At 39.7% G+C, this 22898-nt stretch overlaps 1 protein-coding gene across 1 annotated transcript in view; it reads right to left on the minus strand.

The window, feature by feature from the left end:
* Positions 1 to 334: 334 nt before the first annotated feature.
* PYGM (glycogen phosphorylase, muscle associated) overlaps positions 335 to 22898 on the minus strand; it is a 42664-nt gene continuing 20100 nt past the window's right edge. The window contains exons 6-20 of the mRNA XM_072117829.1: positions 21009 to 21120; positions 20427 to 20509; positions 17220 to 17363; positions 17030 to 17122; positions 13220 to 13366; positions 12919 to 13082; positions 12723 to 12837; positions 10338 to 10439; positions 6672 to 6819; positions 5404 to 5462; positions 3326 to 3467; positions 2852 to 3059; positions 2265 to 2399; positions 2045 to 2111; positions 335 to 984 (exon numbers count right to left, since the gene is read on the minus strand). Coding sequence (XP_071973930.1) covers positions 832 to 984; positions 2045 to 2111; positions 2265 to 2399; positions 2852 to 3059; positions 3326 to 3467; positions 5404 to 5462; positions 6672 to 6819; positions 10338 to 10439; positions 12723 to 12837; positions 12919 to 13082; positions 13220 to 13366; positions 17030 to 17122; positions 17220 to 17363; positions 20427 to 20509; positions 21009 to 21120 — 1872 coding nt within the window. The 3' untranslated portion in view covers positions 335 to 831. The remainder of the gene's footprint in view (positions 985 to 2044; positions 2112 to 2264; positions 2400 to 2851; positions 3060 to 3325; positions 3468 to 5403; positions 5463 to 6671; positions 6820 to 10337; positions 10440 to 12722; positions 12838 to 12918; positions 13083 to 13219; positions 13367 to 17029; positions 17123 to 17219; positions 17364 to 20426; positions 20510 to 21008; positions 21121 to 22898) is intronic.

Consider the following 22898-nt stretch of genomic DNA (forward strand, 5'->3'; position numbering starts at 1 on the left):
AGTAGTTGGAGAACAGAATCAAATGAGAAATAGGAAGTTATGAAGATGTGTTATCTGTCCTCCTGCCTGCAGGAAGGGACATGGTATCAATGTTTATGTAAAAAGAAAAATAATGGAAGAGATGGTGTTTCAGGCAAAAGTGGTTAATTGATGTTCTTCAGATTGACCGAAATAGAAAAAGAGCCAGAATCGGATATACACTTTGGTCCCAAAGGAAAGGGGAGGGCAGGTCTGTGCAAGAGTGATAAGGGAGTGAGTGAGAGGAGAAGGATGGGGGAGTGGGCAGGAAAGAGCAGGATAATGCTACAATGCTAGATACATTACACACATAAAGCAGGATTATACTACAACTTTATTACATACAACACATTTCAGACTGCTTTCCAAAAAATGTAACATATAGTATTAGTACATCCTTACTGCATAAAAGGATGCTTCTGGAGCAGTTGTAGGTGGATAGGTCTGTAATTCTTACTTTTCCAAACCCATATAAAATATTAAGAATTCTTGTTGGAATTATATAATCATTTCAGAATATGTATATTGAATAGGTTGGTATAAAATAGATCAGTCTAGACTGTAGGGTGAAAGTTGTCATAGTAAGACCGTGTCTACCTAACCCAAGGTTACTAAGGGAAATCATCTAATTCAAGAACCAAGAATTATAAACTTTTTTGTGTGATAGTAAAATTATTTTTAATTCCTACTGAAAATGACCAGATAGTTTACGAATACTTTCTACATTATAGGATAGGAAGCAACTGATTTGAGGAAGAGAGTAAAAATGTATTACACGGCTTAGCAGGGCATTCGATAGGTGACATGAGGGAATTATTCACGTGTAACATCAGGGGGAGGAATTTTTACAGTGCTAGGCTCTACACCCCATATTTCACGGGCATACTGAGCGATTGTCCGATCACTGGAGAACTTTCCTGATCCAGCAATGTTGTGAATCACTTTGCGAGTCCATTCTCTGGTGTTCTGCATAAAACAAAACCAAGAATTAAGCAAAAAGCTGAAAATTGAGGTTATAACAAATCATGCAACAGTCCAATACAGCATGACTAGAGGTTAGGAGCCAAATCCAATGCTCTGCTATTATGTCACTATTGGTTGTCATATGAAATCATGTGCACATGGAAAACTGCTGATATGGCTGCTAAAGGACCCCACACAGAAGGGTATTGGCAAGGCTGCCATTCTGCTTCCCTGGATAATATCCAAAGATTTCCAGGATGGGACAAGGAAAATCATGCCTTTTTTAAGCTACCGTGTAAGGCAGCTCCCTTGACTTCAAGCATGACTTACAAGAAGCCTTATGACATGATGCGGGATTAAAACCAAACCAGTATATCTATTCCAGAAGGAACTGACTCCCAACTTTAGACAGCACTGTATGGACCTGAATGGGCCTTCTCAGTACAGCGTAGGGAACTGGATTGGCTGGGTGCGAGGCTTGTGACTAGGGTCGGGAAGTAAGAGTTCTCCTTACTTCTGCATCCCCTGCAGCCAATTATTTAGTTATGCCTCTGGTCTTGCAGCACTCTGGCTATCTACAGACACTATAACCCCACATGCACTATGTGTGTCATAGGTTGTTGCTGTGATGCACCATATTTGTTTCAATGACCCCACATAATTCAGCATGTAATTGAGAATACCATGATTTTGCATTACTAAACTCCCAGAATGTGGGAGAAGAATAACTTCTGTGGTCCTATGTAAAATACTATATGGCTGTATACAGTAGGTTATGTGTTCAGTATCATTGATTTGAACCATATACTGTAAATCTCTGTATATGCTGTTCCCTAGCTATGTCACAGCTTGAAACATTTACACACATATGTGTTTGTGGCATTAGAAAGATTTCACTTTTATAAACTTTGGCTTCCAGCGCCCCTTTAAGAATAATAACATGTTATTGCTCTGATTCCACCTGCAGGGGGCATATGGAAGGATATCCATCTATGTGTCATCCTGCTGCAGTAATCTCTGTGCAGTGTATGTCAATGTGACAGTCTGGACTATGACAGTTCACCTTGTAAAGAGCACTGACAGAATCCTGACATCTGATATAATCTTCATAATCTGCAAACACTTTGAACCTGAAGAGAATAACACAGTATTTGTGAGTAGTGAGATAGGAGAAAGGTGGAAGAAGTGGAGGGAAAGGAAATAAAATATGATGAACGGGAAAGACGAGGAGAAAATGTGAAGTGTGTGGGAAGAGACAGACCGAAAGAAAGAGAAATTGTTACCTGTCATGATTCATCAACATGTTGACAATGTCCTTGAAGAGGTCAGGTTGTTTTGGGGAGAAATATCCTGAATTAAGCTGATCAATCACCTGCCTGAGCTCAGGAATCCTCTCATAATATGATCGAGCATTGTAGCTGTGTAGAAATAACAAATATCATACGGTTATATGAAGCATTTAACATCCATGCACATAAGAACTGATGCATTTTGTACTATTAATACTATTAAGTACTATTGCTATTATCATGTAGTATTAATAGTATTAGATACTATTGCTTTCATTATGCACTATTAAATTACCCAGATGGTAGAATGCTTGATGGTGCAGATGGTGAATACACAATAAGGGCTCATTCACACAGAGTAATTGGGACTGATACTCGGCCATACCACTTGCGGCCGCATACTGCTCCCCATTCACGTCTATGGTACCCGGTCACGTTGTGGTGAGAACACCTTCTCTATGAAGAGGGGAGTTGGTCTTTGCAAACTTGTTGCACATGTATTTATAATGTGTTTACAGTGATGCAAATAACTGTTGAAATAACTAATATGTGTATTGTCCCAAATAAAGGTAATCTCTTACCCTTCACGATCTACACGTTCTACATCTGGTACTCTCATGCCAAAGATAAAGAGATTTTCCTCTCCAGCTTCTTCAGCCATTTCCACATTAGCTCCATCCATGGTGCCAATAGTAAGAGCCCCATTGAGCATAAACTTCATGTTTCCTGTGCCGGATGCCTCAGTACCAGCAGTAGATATCTGCTCAGAAAGGTCAGCGGCAGGAACCACTGAGAAGAAGAAGACAAGAAAACCAACATGTTATTTTCCAAGAATTTCAGTTTCCATTATGTGAACTCCTACAGTTTTTGGTAACAACATCACAGGCAGTATTATGCTATGAAAAGAAAAAGGGGGTTAATAGGCATTGGTGTTGGTATACTCTGGCCAGTTTCCCTGGTGAAGTGTGTTATGCCACATAAGACAGGACTATAGTAAAATGTAATGGCCTGCTAGGAGCATTCAGATTTAATACACGCTAACATAGCAAACAGACCTTTCTCTGCAAGGGAAACACGATAGTTCTCCAAGAATATGAGTTTGAGTCTGTCTCCAACTGCAGGGTCATTGTTGATTACATCTCCCACAGAAGTGATCAATTTGATGATCATCTTGGCCATATGATACCCAGGAGCAGCCTATCAATGAATGACAGAGAGACCAATGACACAAGAAAGAAGAGGGAAAACTGAGAATGTTAAGGAGGAGGATGAGAGAATAAATAAGACAGTGATGGATGGAAGGAGATATACTGCATGAAAGTGAGAGCATAAACAGAGAGATGGATAGAGATAATAAATGTACACATCTGTAATTGTGTTGCTCCTTGCATTATCATATGTCAGCATCTTTACCCTTTGTGTTACTAAATATTAAGTCAATTAATAACAAGTGACAATCTCTCTGTTGTAGAACTTGCATAAAAACGGCGTAAAATATCTTAGTTGTGCATATGCAGTCATATATAGTGTACACAATTTATTTCCCAGAAATGAAGGAAACAGAAGATTTCTATAACAACATCATATTGGAAAAAACATAATCGCAATTAGAAGATTGAGAAACCTCAAACAGCTAATATTTTATCAAATGTCCCTCTGTTATTACTAGAAAATCTGGAAATAAAGTGACGAGGGTGTGTTAGCATTAGGGCATCGCTACAGCGTCTGCCATTGCCCAGTCCATGCGGCTAGTACTTGTATGAGGCTAGCTGCATATGGATGGGACACAGCTACACTGAATGCAATACTTTTTAATGCATCAGAGCCCATTGCTGACAATTTAACAGACTGTGCAGAACAGTTTTTAATGGATCACACACAGACTATAGTTTATGAAAAACGGGTGCCAGACTCATGCGAATCGACAATAAGAATGAATTTTCCTTTATTTCACTTCAAAGGATCGCCTCAGTTATGTTCATATAACCTTAGATGGAGTAAGAACATATTGCTCACTGGTAACCTGTACGTCCATTTACTAGTAATGCACTGATCATGTTAATTTTTAATATTTAGGAAGAATAACAGAATTACTATATATTGTAGTGTGTCAGGTCGGCTAATAGGGCCCCCTGACACTACGGGCCTCATAGCTGCTGCTATGACTGCTATCTCTGTAGTTACGCCCTTGTACTTCAGTTAGGAGGCTACAAAAGTTTTATTTTATGGGGAATACAAGTATTTACTAAAACAGACACATCAGGAGAGCAGATAGATTCTCTTTAAATCGTAGTTTCCCTTGCTATTAAACCAATTTTTTCACAAAATAAAACACAACCATCAGCACTAAGTAAAAAAAACAGTAGTTATTCCCAGAAATTCAGTACTGATGTAATCCTTTCCTTTCTGTGTCTGACAGCTGCTGGCAGCGCTTAAAATGTCAGATAAAAAAAGTATTTAAAGTACTCCACTAGTGAATATATTAGCTCATCAAGGAAATAGAAGCTGTAAGATTCAGCCTCAAAATTAAAATGTAGGTGTGGTATATTAATTGGTGTAGGTAATTTCAGTGGGTTTACTTTTTTAATAATTTATGTAAAATTACTCAATCCCTTATAAAACATGATTATCACCCCCCGAATCCTCCAATGCTCTGTTCATGTTTTGCTCTGTTGGGTTTAGTGATGACATCCTGAACGAGTAGCATCTTATTTCATTTATGTATGGGGGCAGGTTAGCTATAATTTTACTTACATGGAAATCCCGTTTAAATATCTTTCCCTGTATGTGTAATACTATATGAAGAATTGTTGATTAAAGGGTAACCTGTACAGTTCCATGTGTAGTCTTATTATCACTGAACACTGAAAACTCCTGTGTTATGCAGTAGAATGCTTGAACCATTGAGTTGAACATTAGAACCATATTTGAGATCTATGTGATATAGAAACCATTCATGATGATATGAATTGGGCCTAAAGAAGGATGTTGTGCTTTTCTGTTCTTCTAAACTGCTGTACATTACATCTCTGTCAAGACATGGACTGTTCTCTCACTGCTGGAGTAGAGCTGCCTGTGGTGATGCAGATAAACGATGCAACATTACATTATGCTACAATGTGTGTTTACATACCTTTCCTCCGATCATCACAGTTCTAGGTACCCACTGCTTGCTTGGATCCTTCTTTATGCCTAAAAGATTGATATGTCAATAATTGCCCTATGACTATAGCATTAGGTTAGTAGGTAGGGGGGATTTGAAGATTCTAGCACCTTGATTTCACACATATTAGTCCACATTAACTAAAGGCTGTGCGCCAGTTTTCTGTTGGATTTTTCATGCTCTCTTCAGTGCAAACTGCTTGCAGATGGATTGTGCGCACGGAGTTCGGGCATGAGGGGATGCACGAAGTTCGGGCAAGGGGGGGGGCGCACAGAGTTCGGGCGAGGGGGGGGCGCACGGAGTTCGGGCGAGGGGGGGCGCACGGAGTTGAGGGGGGGCACCGAGTTTTGGGGGGAGGGAGCACTGAGTTGAGGGGGAGCACACTGAGTTGAGGGGTGGGCGCACCGAGTTCAAGTGGGCAGGGGGGGTGGCCAGCAGGCCGGGGTTTGCGCTGGGCGGGTGTGGATGAGTGGGCGCACAGAGTTCAGGCGGTGGTGGGGGAGAGGCAGGCGGAGTTTAGGTGAGTGGGCCGGCCGCAGTTTGGGTGGGCGTCATTCAGCGGGTCTCGGCTGGAGTTTAAGTGGGAGGGCGGGCTCTGTCACAGAACTAACGCCGCGGCTGAAAACCACAGAATTGCCGCAGGGGCACAACCCCCCCCCCCCCCCCCAGGAATTATTCAATAGTAATTTGCCAGCCAATGCATGACGGGGGGCCCGGGCCGTGACAGACAGAGGCATTAGTGACAGCCCCGGGCTGGGCCCCCCCACCGTCCGATTGGCCCTCTACTGAATCTCTACTGAATTCTGTCCAAGCAAGATAGAAGCTTACTGAGGTGTCATATTGTCTACAACTCTATGGAGAGGGGAAGGGGAGTAGCGAGACACAGCAGCTGCAAATATACAGAGCCTTTAGGAAATAAAGATTCACATAATGTTACAGTGGATATGTATATACACTGAGCTAGTGATATATAAAAAGTTTTGTTAAAAAGTAAGGCACCCTTTACATAAAAAAATCTAGAAAAAATGCTTTTAATTTTTGTCACACTGACAAGCAACACAACAATTACAGTAGTTCAATTATTATTAGACATGAGTTACACATTTAAAGCTTTAATGTTTGAGCCAATTATATCTATAATGATATGAAATATTAATATATTGCATATTGGAAACCTACAATAATCAATCAATCATCAATATGGAGCTGTAATGTTTCCACCATATGAAGCTACTTACGGTTATATAAGGTTATCACATGCAGGCAGTTCAGTAGTTGGCGCTTGTATTCGTGAATTCTCTTCACATGGATATCAAACATGGAGTTTGGATTAATCTTCACTTTGTATTCATTCTCCAAATATCGTGCAAACTTAAGTTTATTTTCCTGTAATACACAGATTGTAAATATAATGGGTTGGCGAATTCAACATTTCTTTTTACATAGATCACTTATAGGCTTTCAACACCCAACGTCTGCACATTTCACCCTCTGTTCACTTTACAACTGGGCTGTAATGAAAACTGATGCCAGCTGGGTGAGCTGTGGTATAGAAAAACACACATGTCTGCACCAGTAAACAGAGAATGTGTTAATCATCATGTTATGCCTTCACAATGATTTTGTCAATTTTCTTTGATTCAGTAAAAGTGGCTCATTAAAATACCTGAGAAAGTGATTAACTAGCTTACACTCATGTAGGAAAGTCATTAAAAATGGAATGTAATCGTTTCATACCCACATAAGACAGGGAAATGGGTTTGTTTGTCTCCGTAGCTGAGCTATCATAACTGGGGCCTTGTACCTGAGGCTCAATTGTTAGCAATAAACCATGCTAAGAGATCTTCCACTCAGGCCACAAACACTAGTTCTTCACACTCTATTCTTTTTATAATACTCCATATCAAGTAGTAATGAACATGAACCAGAGAACGAGCTCTGCCAATGCTGCTTCCCTAGTATTTTATTTCAAATACCCTGGAAAGTTAGTAAGTCATCACACACCACATCCCCCATCCTCAATTGTAGAAGATTCACGGACCATGGAGAAGCAATGTTCGGTGATGTTGACTGTTACTGTGTAATATATTTGGTGCATGTTTAAACTAATCCCATGCATTTGGCTTTGTGGCAGAATTGCACAGCATTGGCAGACATTGCCACACGACAAGCAACACCCCATTCAACAAGAAACACCCTAATTCACTTGTTGGGTGAGAGCCACAGGCAAAAAAAAAAAAAAAACGAGTGTACAATAAGATATAACAAATATACTATGCCAGACTGATGTTGAAAACTGAGGCAGGATAGCTGCACATTTCATTTAATCAATCTGTCCCACTAGACTGGATGTTTATCATATTTAGAGACATCCACTTATGGGGTTCAGGAATATTAGGGGGTTAGGTGCTGCTTTTTGTATTAAATATAAGATTTTATGATTTTATCAAGCAACTGAAAAGTTGAAAAGTAACTCTAATATTTATTTCCCCACAAATCCATAGCTCTTGTCAGTTATAACAACTTTGCCTATTATCTTGATTTCTTATATCCAGAAGATTCTTTGCTATTTTCCTCAATTTAACCTATTCGGAAATAAGCTGTTTCCCTTGGCTATGCCGATTATCTCTGGGAGTCCGCTGAGTTGGATATAGGACGTGGGGGTGCTGCTCCCTGCTTACTCTGGGGGGAGAAAGGGAAGGTCATATAATGCTGTCTGTGTGCAACTAGCAGGACAGCTGACTTTGTGCAGATCTGCAGATTTTAGGAAGTCTGGCTCTTTTTAGCAAGCTGGATCATTTGGCTCAGCTCAATAACAAGAGTTGGCCCTTAAAGAGAACCCGTCATGCAAAATAACCCCCCTAAACTAAATATATTTTCATAAACTGCCATTAGAGACCATTGCCTCTATCCCTTCATTGTCCCTCTACATGCCTGTAAACCTAAGCAATGAGGTCCTAAAGCTGTATGCAAATGACCTGTGAAATGTCCAATGAAGCATTAGCATATTCAAGCTGCCCACTCTATTCATGAGTGGGAGGCACAGCCATGCCCCCAGTGCATGACTGACAGCCTGTATAATGATGTGAGGCTGTATAATGAAGTGCTTCCTGGTGCTGGTGGCCACGCCCCCTGCAGCCTGTGTGTGCATGTGTGTGTGTTTAGGAGAGATACAGCAGCTCCAGGCAGCCATGTTACAGCAGAACATGTCAGATTCATGTGTAGCTGATGTCTGTGTCTCTCACCTGTATATTAGGAGGATGGAGCATGTCAGCAGATAAAGCACAGACACCAGCCATGCTTTACTATACATTACACACAGACATGAGCAGGGGGAGGAAAGGGGAGGAAAGGGGAGGGGTAACAGGGGTGACATCACTGCCTCTGACCATGTGACCAGCCTCATTTACATGATAAAAAATAGATGATTTTACAATGAATAATGTATGAAATAACTAGATAAAGGCTGGGATGGGATCCTTGTGTGCTGCTCCAACCGGTAGAGGTGACAGGACTAGTGGCAGAGACCTGATGACAGGTGTCCTTTAAGGCTCCTGAATATTCCCTGTCTAATTACATAGAGAATGATATTCAGGCATTCAGCTATTCACCCACAATCCACTTTTAACCCTCTTATCTCTCAGATAAGAACCGATTCCTGTCGTTCTCAGAGCCAGCTTTGTTCATGAACAACTCAGCACTAGCAGATCTGTGGATGCTGAAGTATTCTACAAAAAATAGTGTGGTAAAAGGTCTCCCCTGTTTCCTATCAGTAACTCCATATAGATATTTTATGTATGCTATGCAATGGTCAGTCGATGTACTTGTTGGAATGTAACTGGATATACTGCCAAATTACTTAAAGGATTTTGCCCATGAGAGAAAGTTCTCAAATTTGATCCCATAGTGATGTTTACATTAAATAAATTCCATTTAATAAATTAAATAAAATTTGTTTTATTTGTTGTTTATGATCCTATCAGCAGTGTGGGTGGGGGTAGCTGTGTAGACACTTTATGACTGCTCTGTGCTTTGAGATGCTGAGTGTTGACAATGTGCTTAGAGTATCAGGGTACTTGGCTACACTTTCATTTACTTTTATACACTTTCATTTAGATTCTGAAGATTCTACTAATATCTGACACATAGAAAAAGAGAGATGAGACAAATCAAAGTCATTAGAATATAAGACACAATGATACATTCAGCTCTGCTACCTCAAATAGTCATTAAAACACACAGTGATCTCTGCTAAGCCGTCCCCCCTTGGCTAGAGACCATATCTTGTCTGTAGAGTTGCTCCTGTCTCCTCTGCATGCTGCTGGACGGGAAGTGCCTCTGTCTGTAGTGCTCTCTGACATCCGCTCCTCCCCCCTTCCCTGCATTACAAGAAAAACCTGAGGGATCTGCCGGACCAGAGATTTTTGTCATATCCAGGGTCAACCAAAATGTAAACACCAGGACTGAAAGAGACAGCTTGGAATTATATCTGTGAAATGCTGTATTTTTATTAAAAAAATTGAATTAGAGAATGTTTTTGTTATTATGTTTCTTTGTTATTTTGAGTATATTTTAGAATTTTGTCTCATTGGGAATATGGCAAAGATTTCACGGGAACTGTTGGCATCTTAAATTTGACACAGCTTCTCAGCAAAGATAGGAAGAGGTTAGTCTTCGTCCACTTTACTGCTGCTGAGGAGGTTTTCTGACAAGAAGCTTCAGAACCAAAAGTACCATAAGTTTGGAAAGAAAATGGCAAGCAATACAATATGAGCAGTGTTTTGTTTGTAAAAGGGGGAATCACATATAAAAATTTGGTAAAAATCATTATGAAATTGAATCACAAGATAATGTTTATGTGTATTTTATGTGTCTAAATGCTACGGATTAACATGATTACCAACCTGTTTTACTTTTGCAATATCTCTGATCAATGCATCATCGTTGACAAAGTTCAGCAGCTTCTTTAGCTGGTCAAGGTTTGTGATGTAATCCTCTCCGATGCGCTGTAGAAGAAATATCATAAATATAGCATTTTAAAGTATTTTGAGGTCTACATCCTATTAATAATTTACAAAAATTGGTCACGCTATGTGATCACAAGCTGCAACAATTCTATTGCAAAAAATGTTTTCTACTAAAATGTATTTTCTTAAACATCTGATTATTAATGTAGGCATGTGGAAAATGGCATGTCTACCCTAACCGCTAAAATTGAACAAATCCATCTGAGATATCCCAGTAAATTCCAAGGTATATCTGCAGAAAAATCGGCATGCTTTAAAAACAAAGATTTTGTTGCATATATCATTCTATACATGATAATGGGAGAAATACACTAAACAAATACCCAGTGAAGAAAAGACAAATACACGCTATTGAAAAACCAGCAGCATAGTAATAGAACTACATTGGTGTTGCCAGGAAGCATATACAGGCAGTCCCCTACTTAAGAACACCTGACTTACATACGACCCCTAGTTACAAACGGACCTCTGGATTTTGGTAATTTGCTGTACTCAAGTCCTAGGCTACAATAAACAGCTGTAACAGTTATCAAAGGTGTCTGCAATTAAGATTTATTGTTAATTCTGGTTCTTATGACAACCCAACATTTTTAAAATCCAATTGTCACAGAGACCAAAAAAAGTTTGACTGGGGTTACAATAATAAAGTATACAGTTCCAACTTACATACAAACTCGACTTAATAACAAACCTACAGAACCTATCTTGTACGTAACCCAGGGTCTGCCTGTATTTAGAAACTATTTTACCCAAGATTACTTGCTTTAGGTCCAGACAGAAATAGCTACTTACAGGAAAATTCTACAAGGTTTGTTTAAAGAACAATAACAAAGATGAAACTCATTGGGGGATTGACAAATTTTGCTACATCGCTTTATGTTATCCATGCCCATTCCGCTGCAGCAGATGTATCTAGAGGTCCTGTCTGGCCTTGAAATGTGCTATAACCTGCACCAGGAAAGGACCCAGGTTACAACTAGTGCACCACTACACAATCTGGCACACCCCAGTCAGTGCTCCTCCACTCGGCATGGAGGAGGTGTAAGGGGAAAATAAAAAACTTCCTAGTTGTGTGCTTGTAACTGAATTGAGATTCCACTTTTTTAATGAGGGACCTCTCTGTCCTCATCTCAGCCCTAATTCTTCATTCCTTTAGTTATCCAAGATTATTTTCTTTCTTAATTCTAACCTCTCATGTCTCCAGGACTTCCCCTGAGCTGTACCTATTCTCTGGAATGCACTACTTTGAACTATCAGACTAATACCTAACCACCGAACTTTCAAACATGCCCTAAAACAATCTTTTCAGGCAGGCCTATCACATTCCCTAACTGCATGTAACTTTCACTTTCTTTTCTCTCAAAATCCACTAATTTGTCCTCCTGTCTATGTAATCCCACATCACCATTAAAAAAGGGTTTCTCTGCAGACCAATGCACCCCAATTTCTGTAAATATCGATAACTGCCTGTGACTGGTTCATTCACCATTATTCATCTATTTATTTTATCTCTTAAAGTATAGCTGGGTCATTTTACAAATCGCCTTCTGTGTCCCCCCCCTTTATACTCATAGATTGCAAGCAGGGTCATCATTCCAATTCTTTCATCGCATTATGTTATTACTCTGCAATTTTTTAAAAATTTATTTATGTGCAATGTTTTCTTTCACGGACCATCCACAGTGTCTGGGACGGGAATCTTTGATTATATTGAAATATGCATAAGGTCACTGCTAACAAAACAGCGTTTGTACTGCAAGGAAGCCAGAATATATTGCAACTGTGTCACTTCTGTGGCAATGGGGTCGATCTATGCAAAAAGGACATGTCATGGTCTGTGATTCACATACTGACCACCGTTGTGTGTTTTAACCCTTAGGTAAGATGTACACAATAGTGAAAATCGTCCCTGTGCCACATGGCAGAGAGTGCAGTCACAATGGGGTCCAAGAGGCTTAGGGGGTCTATAAGGTGTCGCTTTCCAATATGAGGAGATTAGTACTATAAACCAGGGCCTGTCACTGATTTTGGACCCATCAGCTTCAGGTTACGACACTGACTAAATGCAATATGCATCAGTGTCCACAGCCATAATTTTAACAGCACGTGAGACTATTCCATCATAACGTGAAAACCAACGCCAATGTGAAAAAGCCCTTAGTTTGCAGGTAGACTTAGGTTAATTATATGCAGAAACCATATCTTATTATTCAGCTGTGTGTGTATGAGCAGGTAATTTACATGACAGCACACACCAATTACCTCTGCAATGACTTCAGCCAGGCCTGGGTTACACAGCACCAACCAGCGACGGGGAGTGATGCCATTAGTCTTGTTCTGAAACTTATGCGGGTCCATTTCATAGAAATCACGGAAACTGAAAATAAATTTAAAAAAATAAATAAAACAAAGAAAAAGATAGAGGAAAAGATGTAATATGCATGAAAGACATACTCACACTGTGTCTTTTATTATATCAGAGTGAATCTGAGCAACACCATTTACTGCATGTGATCCCACAATGCACAAATGAGCCATATTAATACGCTTAACTGAGCCCTCTTCAACAAGAGACATTCTGCGCATGCGATCCATGTCTCCAGGAAACATGGAAGAAACTCGCTACATAGGGAACAGGAAAAATAGGAGATTTTAAAGAGGCAGTACAAAAATATACATTCATGAAAGAGTTATGGTTGGGTTACACGGCAAGTAAACTATGGGGATGTTCTCTTCAAATGTTAAAACCAAAGCTGTACATTGAGGTGTCTCTGATTAATTTCATAGATGATCTCCAAGTGTCTTGGAAGCAAATTCTGCAAGAGATGAACTGGCCAGCGCTCCAAAGCCTCTGGTAACACTGTGTGGTTGGTATAAGCACATGTGCGGACAGTCACATCCCAGGCCTAAAGTACACAAGAAAAGAAGAGTATTATTTCATTGGGTTTACATAAAAATAAGATGGCCATAGTTATTCACAAAAAAACTTTTATATTAACGAAATATAATATGACCAACAGTGGCATGCAGATCAAAATGCCCAATAGATGTAGCCCATAGAAGCTTTATGAGAATCACAAGGGGTTCATAAGTGTGAAAGAAAGTGGTTTCTATTTATGTGGCAATAAGCTGTGGGGTCAAGGGTCCACAGTGATCAGGTTGTATTGCTGTGGCAAGTGAATACCTAGACTACTAAGTCTGTGTAAGTAATGACCGAAATTCTGGCTAATATATTTTATTAGGATATATAGAAAAAATGGTGGCTAGCACAGGAAAATTTGAGTTTGCCTAATTTCTGCTGCAGCAAAAAAAAACTAATTTTATTAATGTAGAGGAGGAAATTCTATATTTGCAAGGTAGAGGAGGAAAGCTGTGGTTAACTCCCGCAGTACACGTTGGGGCACATGTACCTTTGTTTTGGCTTGGCTTTTCGTGGTGCAAGTGCACATCTGATATCGCATATAAGCCAACCTCCCTCTAAAGTTTGCCATGGGCAAGTTTTCTGCAGTGCTTCCTGGGTTATCAACTGATCCCAGATGTAGGAGTTTTACCTTTTTGTAAGAATCCACAGATTTTTCTGCAAAGAGGACCTGTCACCCCCGAAAAATACCCCCACTAAATATGTTCTCCCTAATCCTGTCCCCAGCCCCTTTATATTTATTCAATTTTTATTAAAATTTGCGTGTGTAAACTTAGTTTTAATCGATCCGACCTCTTACAAAATAAGAGGTCGGATCGTCGAACAGGTCCCCTAGCAGTCGGCCGTATTCATGTGGCGGACAGCCGACACACCCCCTTCACGCCCCTGTCAGTCAGGGACCTGGTAAGAATCGCCGGCAGCAGCGCATGTATTGCACAATCGCTGTCGGCTCTATGCCATGCAGCGAACTGTGCTGACAGCGGCCGCAGAGGGGCTTATTCACAGCTCCGGTTGAATGTTCAGCCGGCGCTATGAATAAGCCCCTCTGCAGCCGCTGTAAGTGTGCCGTATATATGTATATATTTATTTTTAAGTGTGTTTGCATACATATACATGTGTGTATATATCTGTGTTATGGATGTGTGTGTTATATACTTATTTGTATATGTTATATGTTATGCATATGATATACATGTATGTGTTGTAATGTAGTTATAAACATGTGTTGCACAGGCTATTTTCTGCCCACCGCTAGTGGAGGGGTGTTGAATGCAATGTGCTTAACCTGCCTATGGTGCCAAAGTACCCACCACTTGCAGGGCATCATGGCAAAGGAAGTGGCACTTGGAAAGAAGGGGGGCATTTGTCAAAAAGGGGACACTTGGCATAAAAAATGAGGGCACTTGTAAAAAAAGAAGGTGCCTGTTGCAAAAATTGCTGAATTGTCTGTGCATTTTGCAGAAATGCTAAACTGTGTAGAAAAGAGACCAAATTAATTTTTCACTGCTGCAGGAGAAAAAATATTAGTATTTCTCAACAAAGCAATTAATTAGTAGTAGCAATGGACACGGTAAGCCTGCTATAGTGCTTCTTATGCTGTGTGTCTTCAGTTATAGACTACACACTGTTACTAAATGTGGTGATGAGTTATAAAGGGATCATTTACAACCATCTGTTAAAGGAATGGAATGAAGGATATTAAATGCTGCTGATTACTTGTGTGAATTGCCGCTAGTCTTCAGATTCTTAGATCCCATATGAATGTCACAAGATATTTCACTTATGAATGTCTCTGCTTATTACTTCATGTAGTTGATTTGATTAATGTAAGTATAGGAGTTATGGAGAACATGCTGGGGAAGAAAGATCTACTGAGATGGAAAAGACAGCATGTAGCTAATGATGACAAAAGAGAATCACCAGATCAACAACGAAGAGGGGGGGAGAGACAGTTCTGTATATTATTGTGTTTATAAGACACAAATGGTTATATACTTTTATCTAAAAGCAGAAACCCCATAATATTTGGCATATAAAATGGCATATAAAATTCAGGTGGCTCAGTTTAATTTATTTTCACCTAGCTGTGTCTTTCAGTCTTTTAATTTTCCTACTTATCATAAACATTCACATGGATCAATATTCTATATTAGGTAACATTTTTCTTTTCACATTCCAGACTGTCATCTAAAGAGATATTTGCTCTTAGAGGAACAACAACCATAGCTGCCACTATTATGGGAAACTGATCGGAGCAGTTATCATGTGTTAAATGTACTACTATTATACTAATTTAATCATATAATAATTTATAATACAAATACTTATTTTATGCAACAAGAACATAATTTCTATTAATGTAGATCCGATGGTAAGTTCTTACTAACATTCTAAGCCCTAAACTAATCTTTCCCAATCTTGTAACAACTTGATCTAAACTTTATAAAATACTCTAACTAATATGAACATTTTCAGCAATTTTTTACTGTGGAATAAAGTAGCCCCAGTAGATAAAAGCTGTATTCACTCCGCAGTCTTCTGCGAATGTGCAATGTGCATATTATGACAACCACCGGCACTGAAGGGGCTACTGCAAATACCAGGTGCCTGAAGAAGCCAGAGACGTGAATACAGCTTGTGCGCAAACACAAGATGTATATCAAAAGTGTGTCAATGCGGAAGGAGGTGGGGTAGCAAGGCTACTAGGACGTGGAGTAGCCTTTGCTCCCATAGCCCGGAGAGGCTACTCCACACCACTACTAAAATTTGCATATTAGTTAGATAACATTTAGATTAGGAAGTGTTATAGGATTAGGGAAAGATAGTTTAGGGCTTAGAATGTTTATAGGAACCTACCATTGGATCTACTTTAATAGGTAGATTATTGATGGTAGGTTTCCTTTAAAACTGTATTCACATCTCAAAGGTTCCCTGCTAAGCATACAGTGGGATACATCCTAGCCGTACATCCGTAAGGCTATGTGGGGAAGTCTCCCAATGTATACTTACAATGGAGGGCTACAACAAAATGTAGACTGGGTTGACAGAAGGAGCTAATAAACCTTTGAAGCTGCCAAAAATTATTTGTTTCATTGATCAGTTCTAAAAGCATAGAACAAGCTGTGCATTCAAATACATGCAAAACAGTCACCCACAATGTAAAATCCAATCTTAATCACTGTTATTCACAATGTTATTCTAAAGAGGGGGGACTATAGCTATTCATCCAGGTCAACAGTAAACAACAGGATTCAATTGCTTTGTCACATTTGAAAAAGGCTCTACTGAAAATTAGCAAATAATTCCCTATTAAAAATTCCCTGTAAGTAAGAATTCTAGATCATCTTTGGTTCTATCCTACCTAGAAACTACCTAGAACTGCTGTTGGAGTGATATGAAAGATAAGAATCTGATTGCGGTTCTGTGAGTTGGAGTTGGAGATGTGAGCTGAAGATAAAGATCCATTTCAGCCCTCAGATGGCTTCCAACAGAACAAAAGGACAGCAGAGTGAACTGCAACAAGTGATTGAGATTGACAACCATTTTAAAGTAAAATAATAATGGGCAATGGATTCTCCATTTTATAGGGCTGGTAACTTTTCAAATGAGAAGGTAGGTTAAATGATGTACTCAAACGGTGTTCCATTACCTTATCCCATTCCAGTTTCTCAACATCCACAAATAATCTCATAAGCTCAGGGATAGCCAGAGATGGGTGAGTGTCGTTGAGCTGTATGGCCACCTAAAATATATAAATACATAGTCATGTATTTATATCATCACTGAAAAATTAAGTTTGAGATTCTTGAGAAGAGAAGGGCAGGACTAGTGACATTTACCTTATCGGGAAATGCATCAAAGGTTGTGCGGACTGCATCGCGGCACCCAAACTTAGAGGATTTGAAGCGTCTGATAATATCTTGCAGAGTAGCAGCAACAACAAAATACTCCTGTTTCAGACGTAATTCTTTACCTTCAAAGAACTAGAAATACAGAGATTTTTTTATTGTTTACAAACTGAGAAAATGATGTATTTCAGAAGAATATAAAACTACAAAAGCAAATATGCAATGCATAGTTTTGATGCAATCCTGATTGTATGCGCTATAGCATGAGGTATAACCTCTCAAACATATAACCTTCTATTGGGTGAACTCAAGACTTTTTTTGTTAAACAATCCCTGTGCAGATTAATTAATTATAGAATCCCTTTACAGATTAAATATTCTCTACCCATATAAAATATATTGATACATAAAAATAATTCTGTATTTCAGAGGCAATGTTTACCTATATAAAGTATTTGTTTATTGTTTAAATGGATTTAAAATTAAAAGGATTTCTGTAAAATCCCCTTTGGGTAGGGGTAGAGGTAACAAATAACAAAAATAACTTACCCTGCTTCGGCTCTCCTGGCAGTCTCCCAGGCCTTGGCACTGCTGGCATTGCCATAAGTGTCAGGCCACTAGTCCGGGGAACGCCTATGACCAAGAAACTACAACAATAGTGGAACGCGGAACCGAAGCAGGGTAAGTGAACTATTTTTTTAATCTCTGCCTCAAGAGGATTTTCCAGGAGAAATACAAGATTTTCTAGGAAAACTAGTTTAAGCAAGTTTTTACTGTTGTCTCTCAACAACTCAGTGCAGTGCACTGGCTTGGATCGGCCCACTGGTGGGACCCAACACACCTGTTGGCCCCACCGCTTGCTGGGCCACTGGCTCCCCCACCTGCCGTTGCACTGTGCCTTGACTTAAACTCTATCTACTTATGAGAAGCGTCCATAAGATGAGGGGAAGAGGATGCAGGCCACAGATTTAGGGGGAGATGAGGAGGACCACAATATGCAGGGGAAAATGAGGATGGCTCACAATATGTGTGGGAGATGATGGGAGCCACAATATGGGAATTAGAAAAAGGGGCTACAATATGAGGGGAGTTGATATGGGGACAAATATGAGGGGAATATGAGAGGTACACACAAAATCAGGGGGATGAATGAAGTCCACTAAGGAGGGGGGTAAGGGAGGCCCAGTATTTGAGGGTGGCCCATAATATGAAGGGAGATCTGGGACACATTAGGAAAAATGCAAATGAAAAGACAACTGCATTTTGATCATCATAATGGTGCAGATTTATCAAGCTGTCAGAATATTTCTAGTTGCCCATGGTGGATATTTAGTTAAAGGGGCCATTTAGGGTGGACATTTCATTAAAAGGAGGCCATCTGGCGTAAACATTTCATTAATAGGGGCCATTTGGGGGTGAACATTACGTTAAAGGGGCCATCTGGGGTGGACATTTCATTAAATATAGCATCTGGTGGACATTTCATTAAAGGGGGGCATCTGCGGTGGACATTTCATTCAAGAGGGCATCGGCTGTGGACATTTCATTAAAGGGGGCTATCTGGAGTGGACATTTCATTAAAGGGGGCCATCTGATGTGGACATTTCATTAAAGGGGGCCATCTGGGGTGGACATTTTATTAAAGGGGCATCTGCTGTGGACATTTCACCAAAGGGGGGGGCTGTCCTGTGGACTTTTCAGTAAAGGGGAGCTCTGATGTGGACATTTCATTAAAGGGGGGGTTCTACAGTAGACATTTCTGTAAAGTGGGGGCTCTCCTGTGGACTATTTAGTAATGAGGAGTGGCCACTGATGGACATTTTAGCAGAGTAGCGGATGCATTTCCTATCCTGGGACTTATACTCTACTCAATAGCGTTTTAAAAATATTTTTATGGTAAAATTAGGAGCCTCGACTTATAAATGAGTATTCACACTATGAGCGGGAGTTCATGAGGGGGAGTTCAGCAGCAGAGCCACAGAGACTGGGCCAGCCAGGGGTAGCATCCACACCTCCTACACTGTCTGGGGGATCTTGTCTGGATGGTAGTCGAGGACGGAAGGTTTCATGCAGATAGATAATGAGATTGGCTATCCTATATAGATGGGTTATAAGAGCATGATGGTGACCGTTTAACTTTATGAACCGTATAAAATTAAGGAGATAGAGGATGAAGAGTATAAAGAGTAGTAATTAAGTCTAACATCCGGGCACATGTTGGTTTGGTAGGGCTGGGGGGGGCCCTAGTCGTGTGAACAGCCCGGTGTCCATGGGACACTTAATCGGCCACTGGGCATGGACGCTGGGTAAAACTATGCCACCTGGAGTGGTTTTTGTGAAAGTAGGTTTTTAAAAGTATGCAGGCACAGGCAGAAATGCCCTGTGCCCCCCCATTCAGCCTGTGGTTGGGCCCTTCTATACTCCCTCCACGCCATGTGCGTGTGTGATATAGCTGCAGTGTGCAGTGCGCAAGAATTTGCAATTATTTCACTGCTTCTATACCAGAAAACTGGCATACAAGCAGGGATAAATTCCCCCTTATATGTGCATCCTGACTCTTAACGATGTTAATCCCACTGTTAACGCTGAGCATAGAATACTTATTTTCAGTCAGTAAAATAGCAGATAATATGCAGGAATATAAAGCCTACACAGATATCATAGCATAAATTCATTTAGGACTCCCAAATCAATTTTCACAGTTGAGTAATATTTTTAATAAAATAAAACATTGATCAATTCTTTCTACAGCTATGAATCCCCTTTTTTAATATATTAATTTAGAAAATTGGCTGCCTGCAGTCACTACTAGGGGTCTCTATCTACATAGTAATTATGCAGTTGCAGTTCCCCTTGTGGTGGCTTCAGGAAAATACTGGGATTTTTGCCACGAAGCAGGAAGAGATGTGCTGTGACCCTTTGGTCCCACAAGAATCTTGATATCTGAATTTTTTCTTTCATGTTAATTTCACATCTAATTTGTTAGAAATACACATATAATAATTGTTATTGACCTAAATTGTTTGCTGTGGTCAGTATACTGGAATAACCCCCATTTTCAAAGCTTATTCCCACTTAAGCGTTTATAATAGTGTACCGATACCAAATACACAATCGATGTTGCTGTGTCTAAGACTGCACCCCTTGCTCTAACATAAAAAGCTGTAAGCAAAATTTGTTTTAATAATTGTTACTTACATTATCATTTGGATAGAGGACACGTGAGATGTTCTCTGCAAGGTTACGATCTAAAACAGCCTGGATGTAGCCACCCACATTAACTAAGGAGTGAAGAAGAAAATTTAAGTTAAGAATTTAGAAATTTTTTATTTTAAAAATGAATATGGAGAGGATGTTATAAGTAAAGCGTAATAAATAAAAAAAGCAATAATACATTTTGAAATATGTACAACACAAACAGGCCCATTCACTGTTTAGACTGAGACTATGGAAAGAAATGGAGACCTGTGCTCCACCAGACCATTTCCATCACGGTAACTTCTACAAATAGGTATTAAATTGATGCCTATTGAAAACAAATCTTTGTACTAGATGTGCAGTGTTGTACAGTACTTGTCTAGGATAATAAATCAGGCTTGTCACCATCTTCCTGGTAGAAAGTCATGTTAATAATAGTCACAGACTTGGAGTACAGGGAACAAACGCAAGGGGTCTTCATATTCCAATTCCTTCAAGAGCTTTCAAATTGCTACCAGAAGCAAGGCATAAAACAAGCAGGGGAAACATTATCAAATTAATAATTGGTGATAAAATACTTACAGTCCTTCAAGTTGAATTCATTAGGAGCTTTTGCTGACCACAGCCTCATGGTGTTACATGTGTTATTTTTATATCCTGGTACTGGGGTATCATATGGAAGAGCAAGAACAACCTGTAGAAAAGATGTGAAAGCAATACATACAAAATAGCATTACAAAGGAGAGTAGAACAAACATATTAGACAAAAAGTCAAAAAACAATACACTCATATTGATAGAATCTGTATAGCAAAGTATAGTGTATATTAAAGTATAGTGTATATAGTGTATAGTAAAGTGATACATTCTAGTGAAGTAGTCCAGGGTGCCAGGAATATGAGCAAACAAGTGATTTAAGGAAGTTCACGGCTTTGCAAACTTGCTTTAGAAAAAAGCTCTGGAAAACTTAATGGGGGTCACTGTTTTCAGTCTGTGTTATATAGGCAAGTGAAAATCGGTCATGTGCCGGTGACCAGAATAAAGACTGCCGAGGCACAAACAGGAACAGGGAGAGTTTAGCAGCACATTCTACAGCTGTGCGCATGAGCCCACAGAAATACACAGGGATGTGTACTAGCCAAAAGAAATGGTTGTGGAGGATTGGGGTAAATAGGAGAGGCACTGTCCCATAGCAGACTTATGAATGGTGCCCCAAACCCCCTCAGAAAATATACACATCCTTTATTCTTAAGTGTGTCCGGTTGAATGGTGGGGCTCCCTGACACTGAAGGTCCCCTAGCAGCTGTTATGGCTGCTACTGCTGTGGTTTCACCCCTGTTGTGGGTATGTACATTAAAAGTATACATTTTATTCTATGTTTGGTAAGGTTAGATGTTAGAATAGCTACTTTCTTTTTTCTTTTTACCTGCTTTAGGTTGACTGCAATGAAGGATATTGTAGTGAAGGATGTGCTGCAGTACTAAAAGCAACTAAAATATCTTTTGTATTACTGAAAAATCTATTAGATGCGTAGAAAAAAAAAGTGTCAATTCATAAATAATGGAATGGGTTCATGGGACTGGTGCTGAGATCTCCGTACTAAATAATCATTGTAAAGTGCTATGGAATATGATGGCGCTATATAAATAAAGATTTTTATCATTGCTTTTCTGTATTTTAGGTGTGTTCTTAAGTTGAATTTGTATGTAAGTCGGAACTGTATATTTTATAATCTCCCCCCAAAAAATTTTTTGAGGTCATGGGAACAAGGATTAGCAATAAAACTTCTTTACAGACACCTTATACCGATCATTGAAGCCTGGGACTAAAGTAAAGCATCCAGGTAGCATCTCCAGACGTCACTGTGGGCAAAGAGGTCCGTCTGTAACTAGGGGCAGCCTGTGAGTCGGGTGTCCTTAAAGGAAAACTACCATCAGGAATACACTGAGCTGTTCTTGATGGTAGATTCCTTTCTGACTACTAAGATCTACACTGCCTTCAGCTAATCTTTTCTCCTAACAACCTAACTAAAAACTGTATCTCTGTTTAATGCAATTGATCTTGTGAGACTTCTGGGGCATGAGTAGTGCGGCTGAGCTCCAAGGGGTCTCTGAAGTAATCCCACTAGCCCCTGAATTAAATTTTCATAAAACAGAGATAGAGTTTTTAGTTAGTTTGTTAGGAGAAAATATTAGCTAAAGGCAGTGTAGTAGTCAGAAAGGAATCTAACATCAGGAAGAGCTTGGTTAGTGTATTCCTGATGGTAGGTTTCCTTTACATTAGTTTCTACAGTTAATTCCCCTATACCAGTGATGGCGAACCTTTTAGAGACCGAGTGCCCAAACTACAACCAAAATCCACTTACCTTATATACTCGAGTATAAGCCTAGTTTTTCAGCACAAAAAATGTGCTGAAAAACCCAAACTCGGCTTATACTCAAGTCAAAAAAATAAATATATCTAAACTCACCTT

The sequence above is a fragment of the Engystomops pustulosus genome, chromosome 7 (assembly GCF_040894005.1).
Source record: "Engystomops pustulosus chromosome 7, aEngPut4.maternal, whole genome shotgun sequence".
NCBI lineage: Eukaryota > Metazoa > Chordata > Amphibia > Anura > Leptodactylidae > Engystomops > Engystomops pustulosus.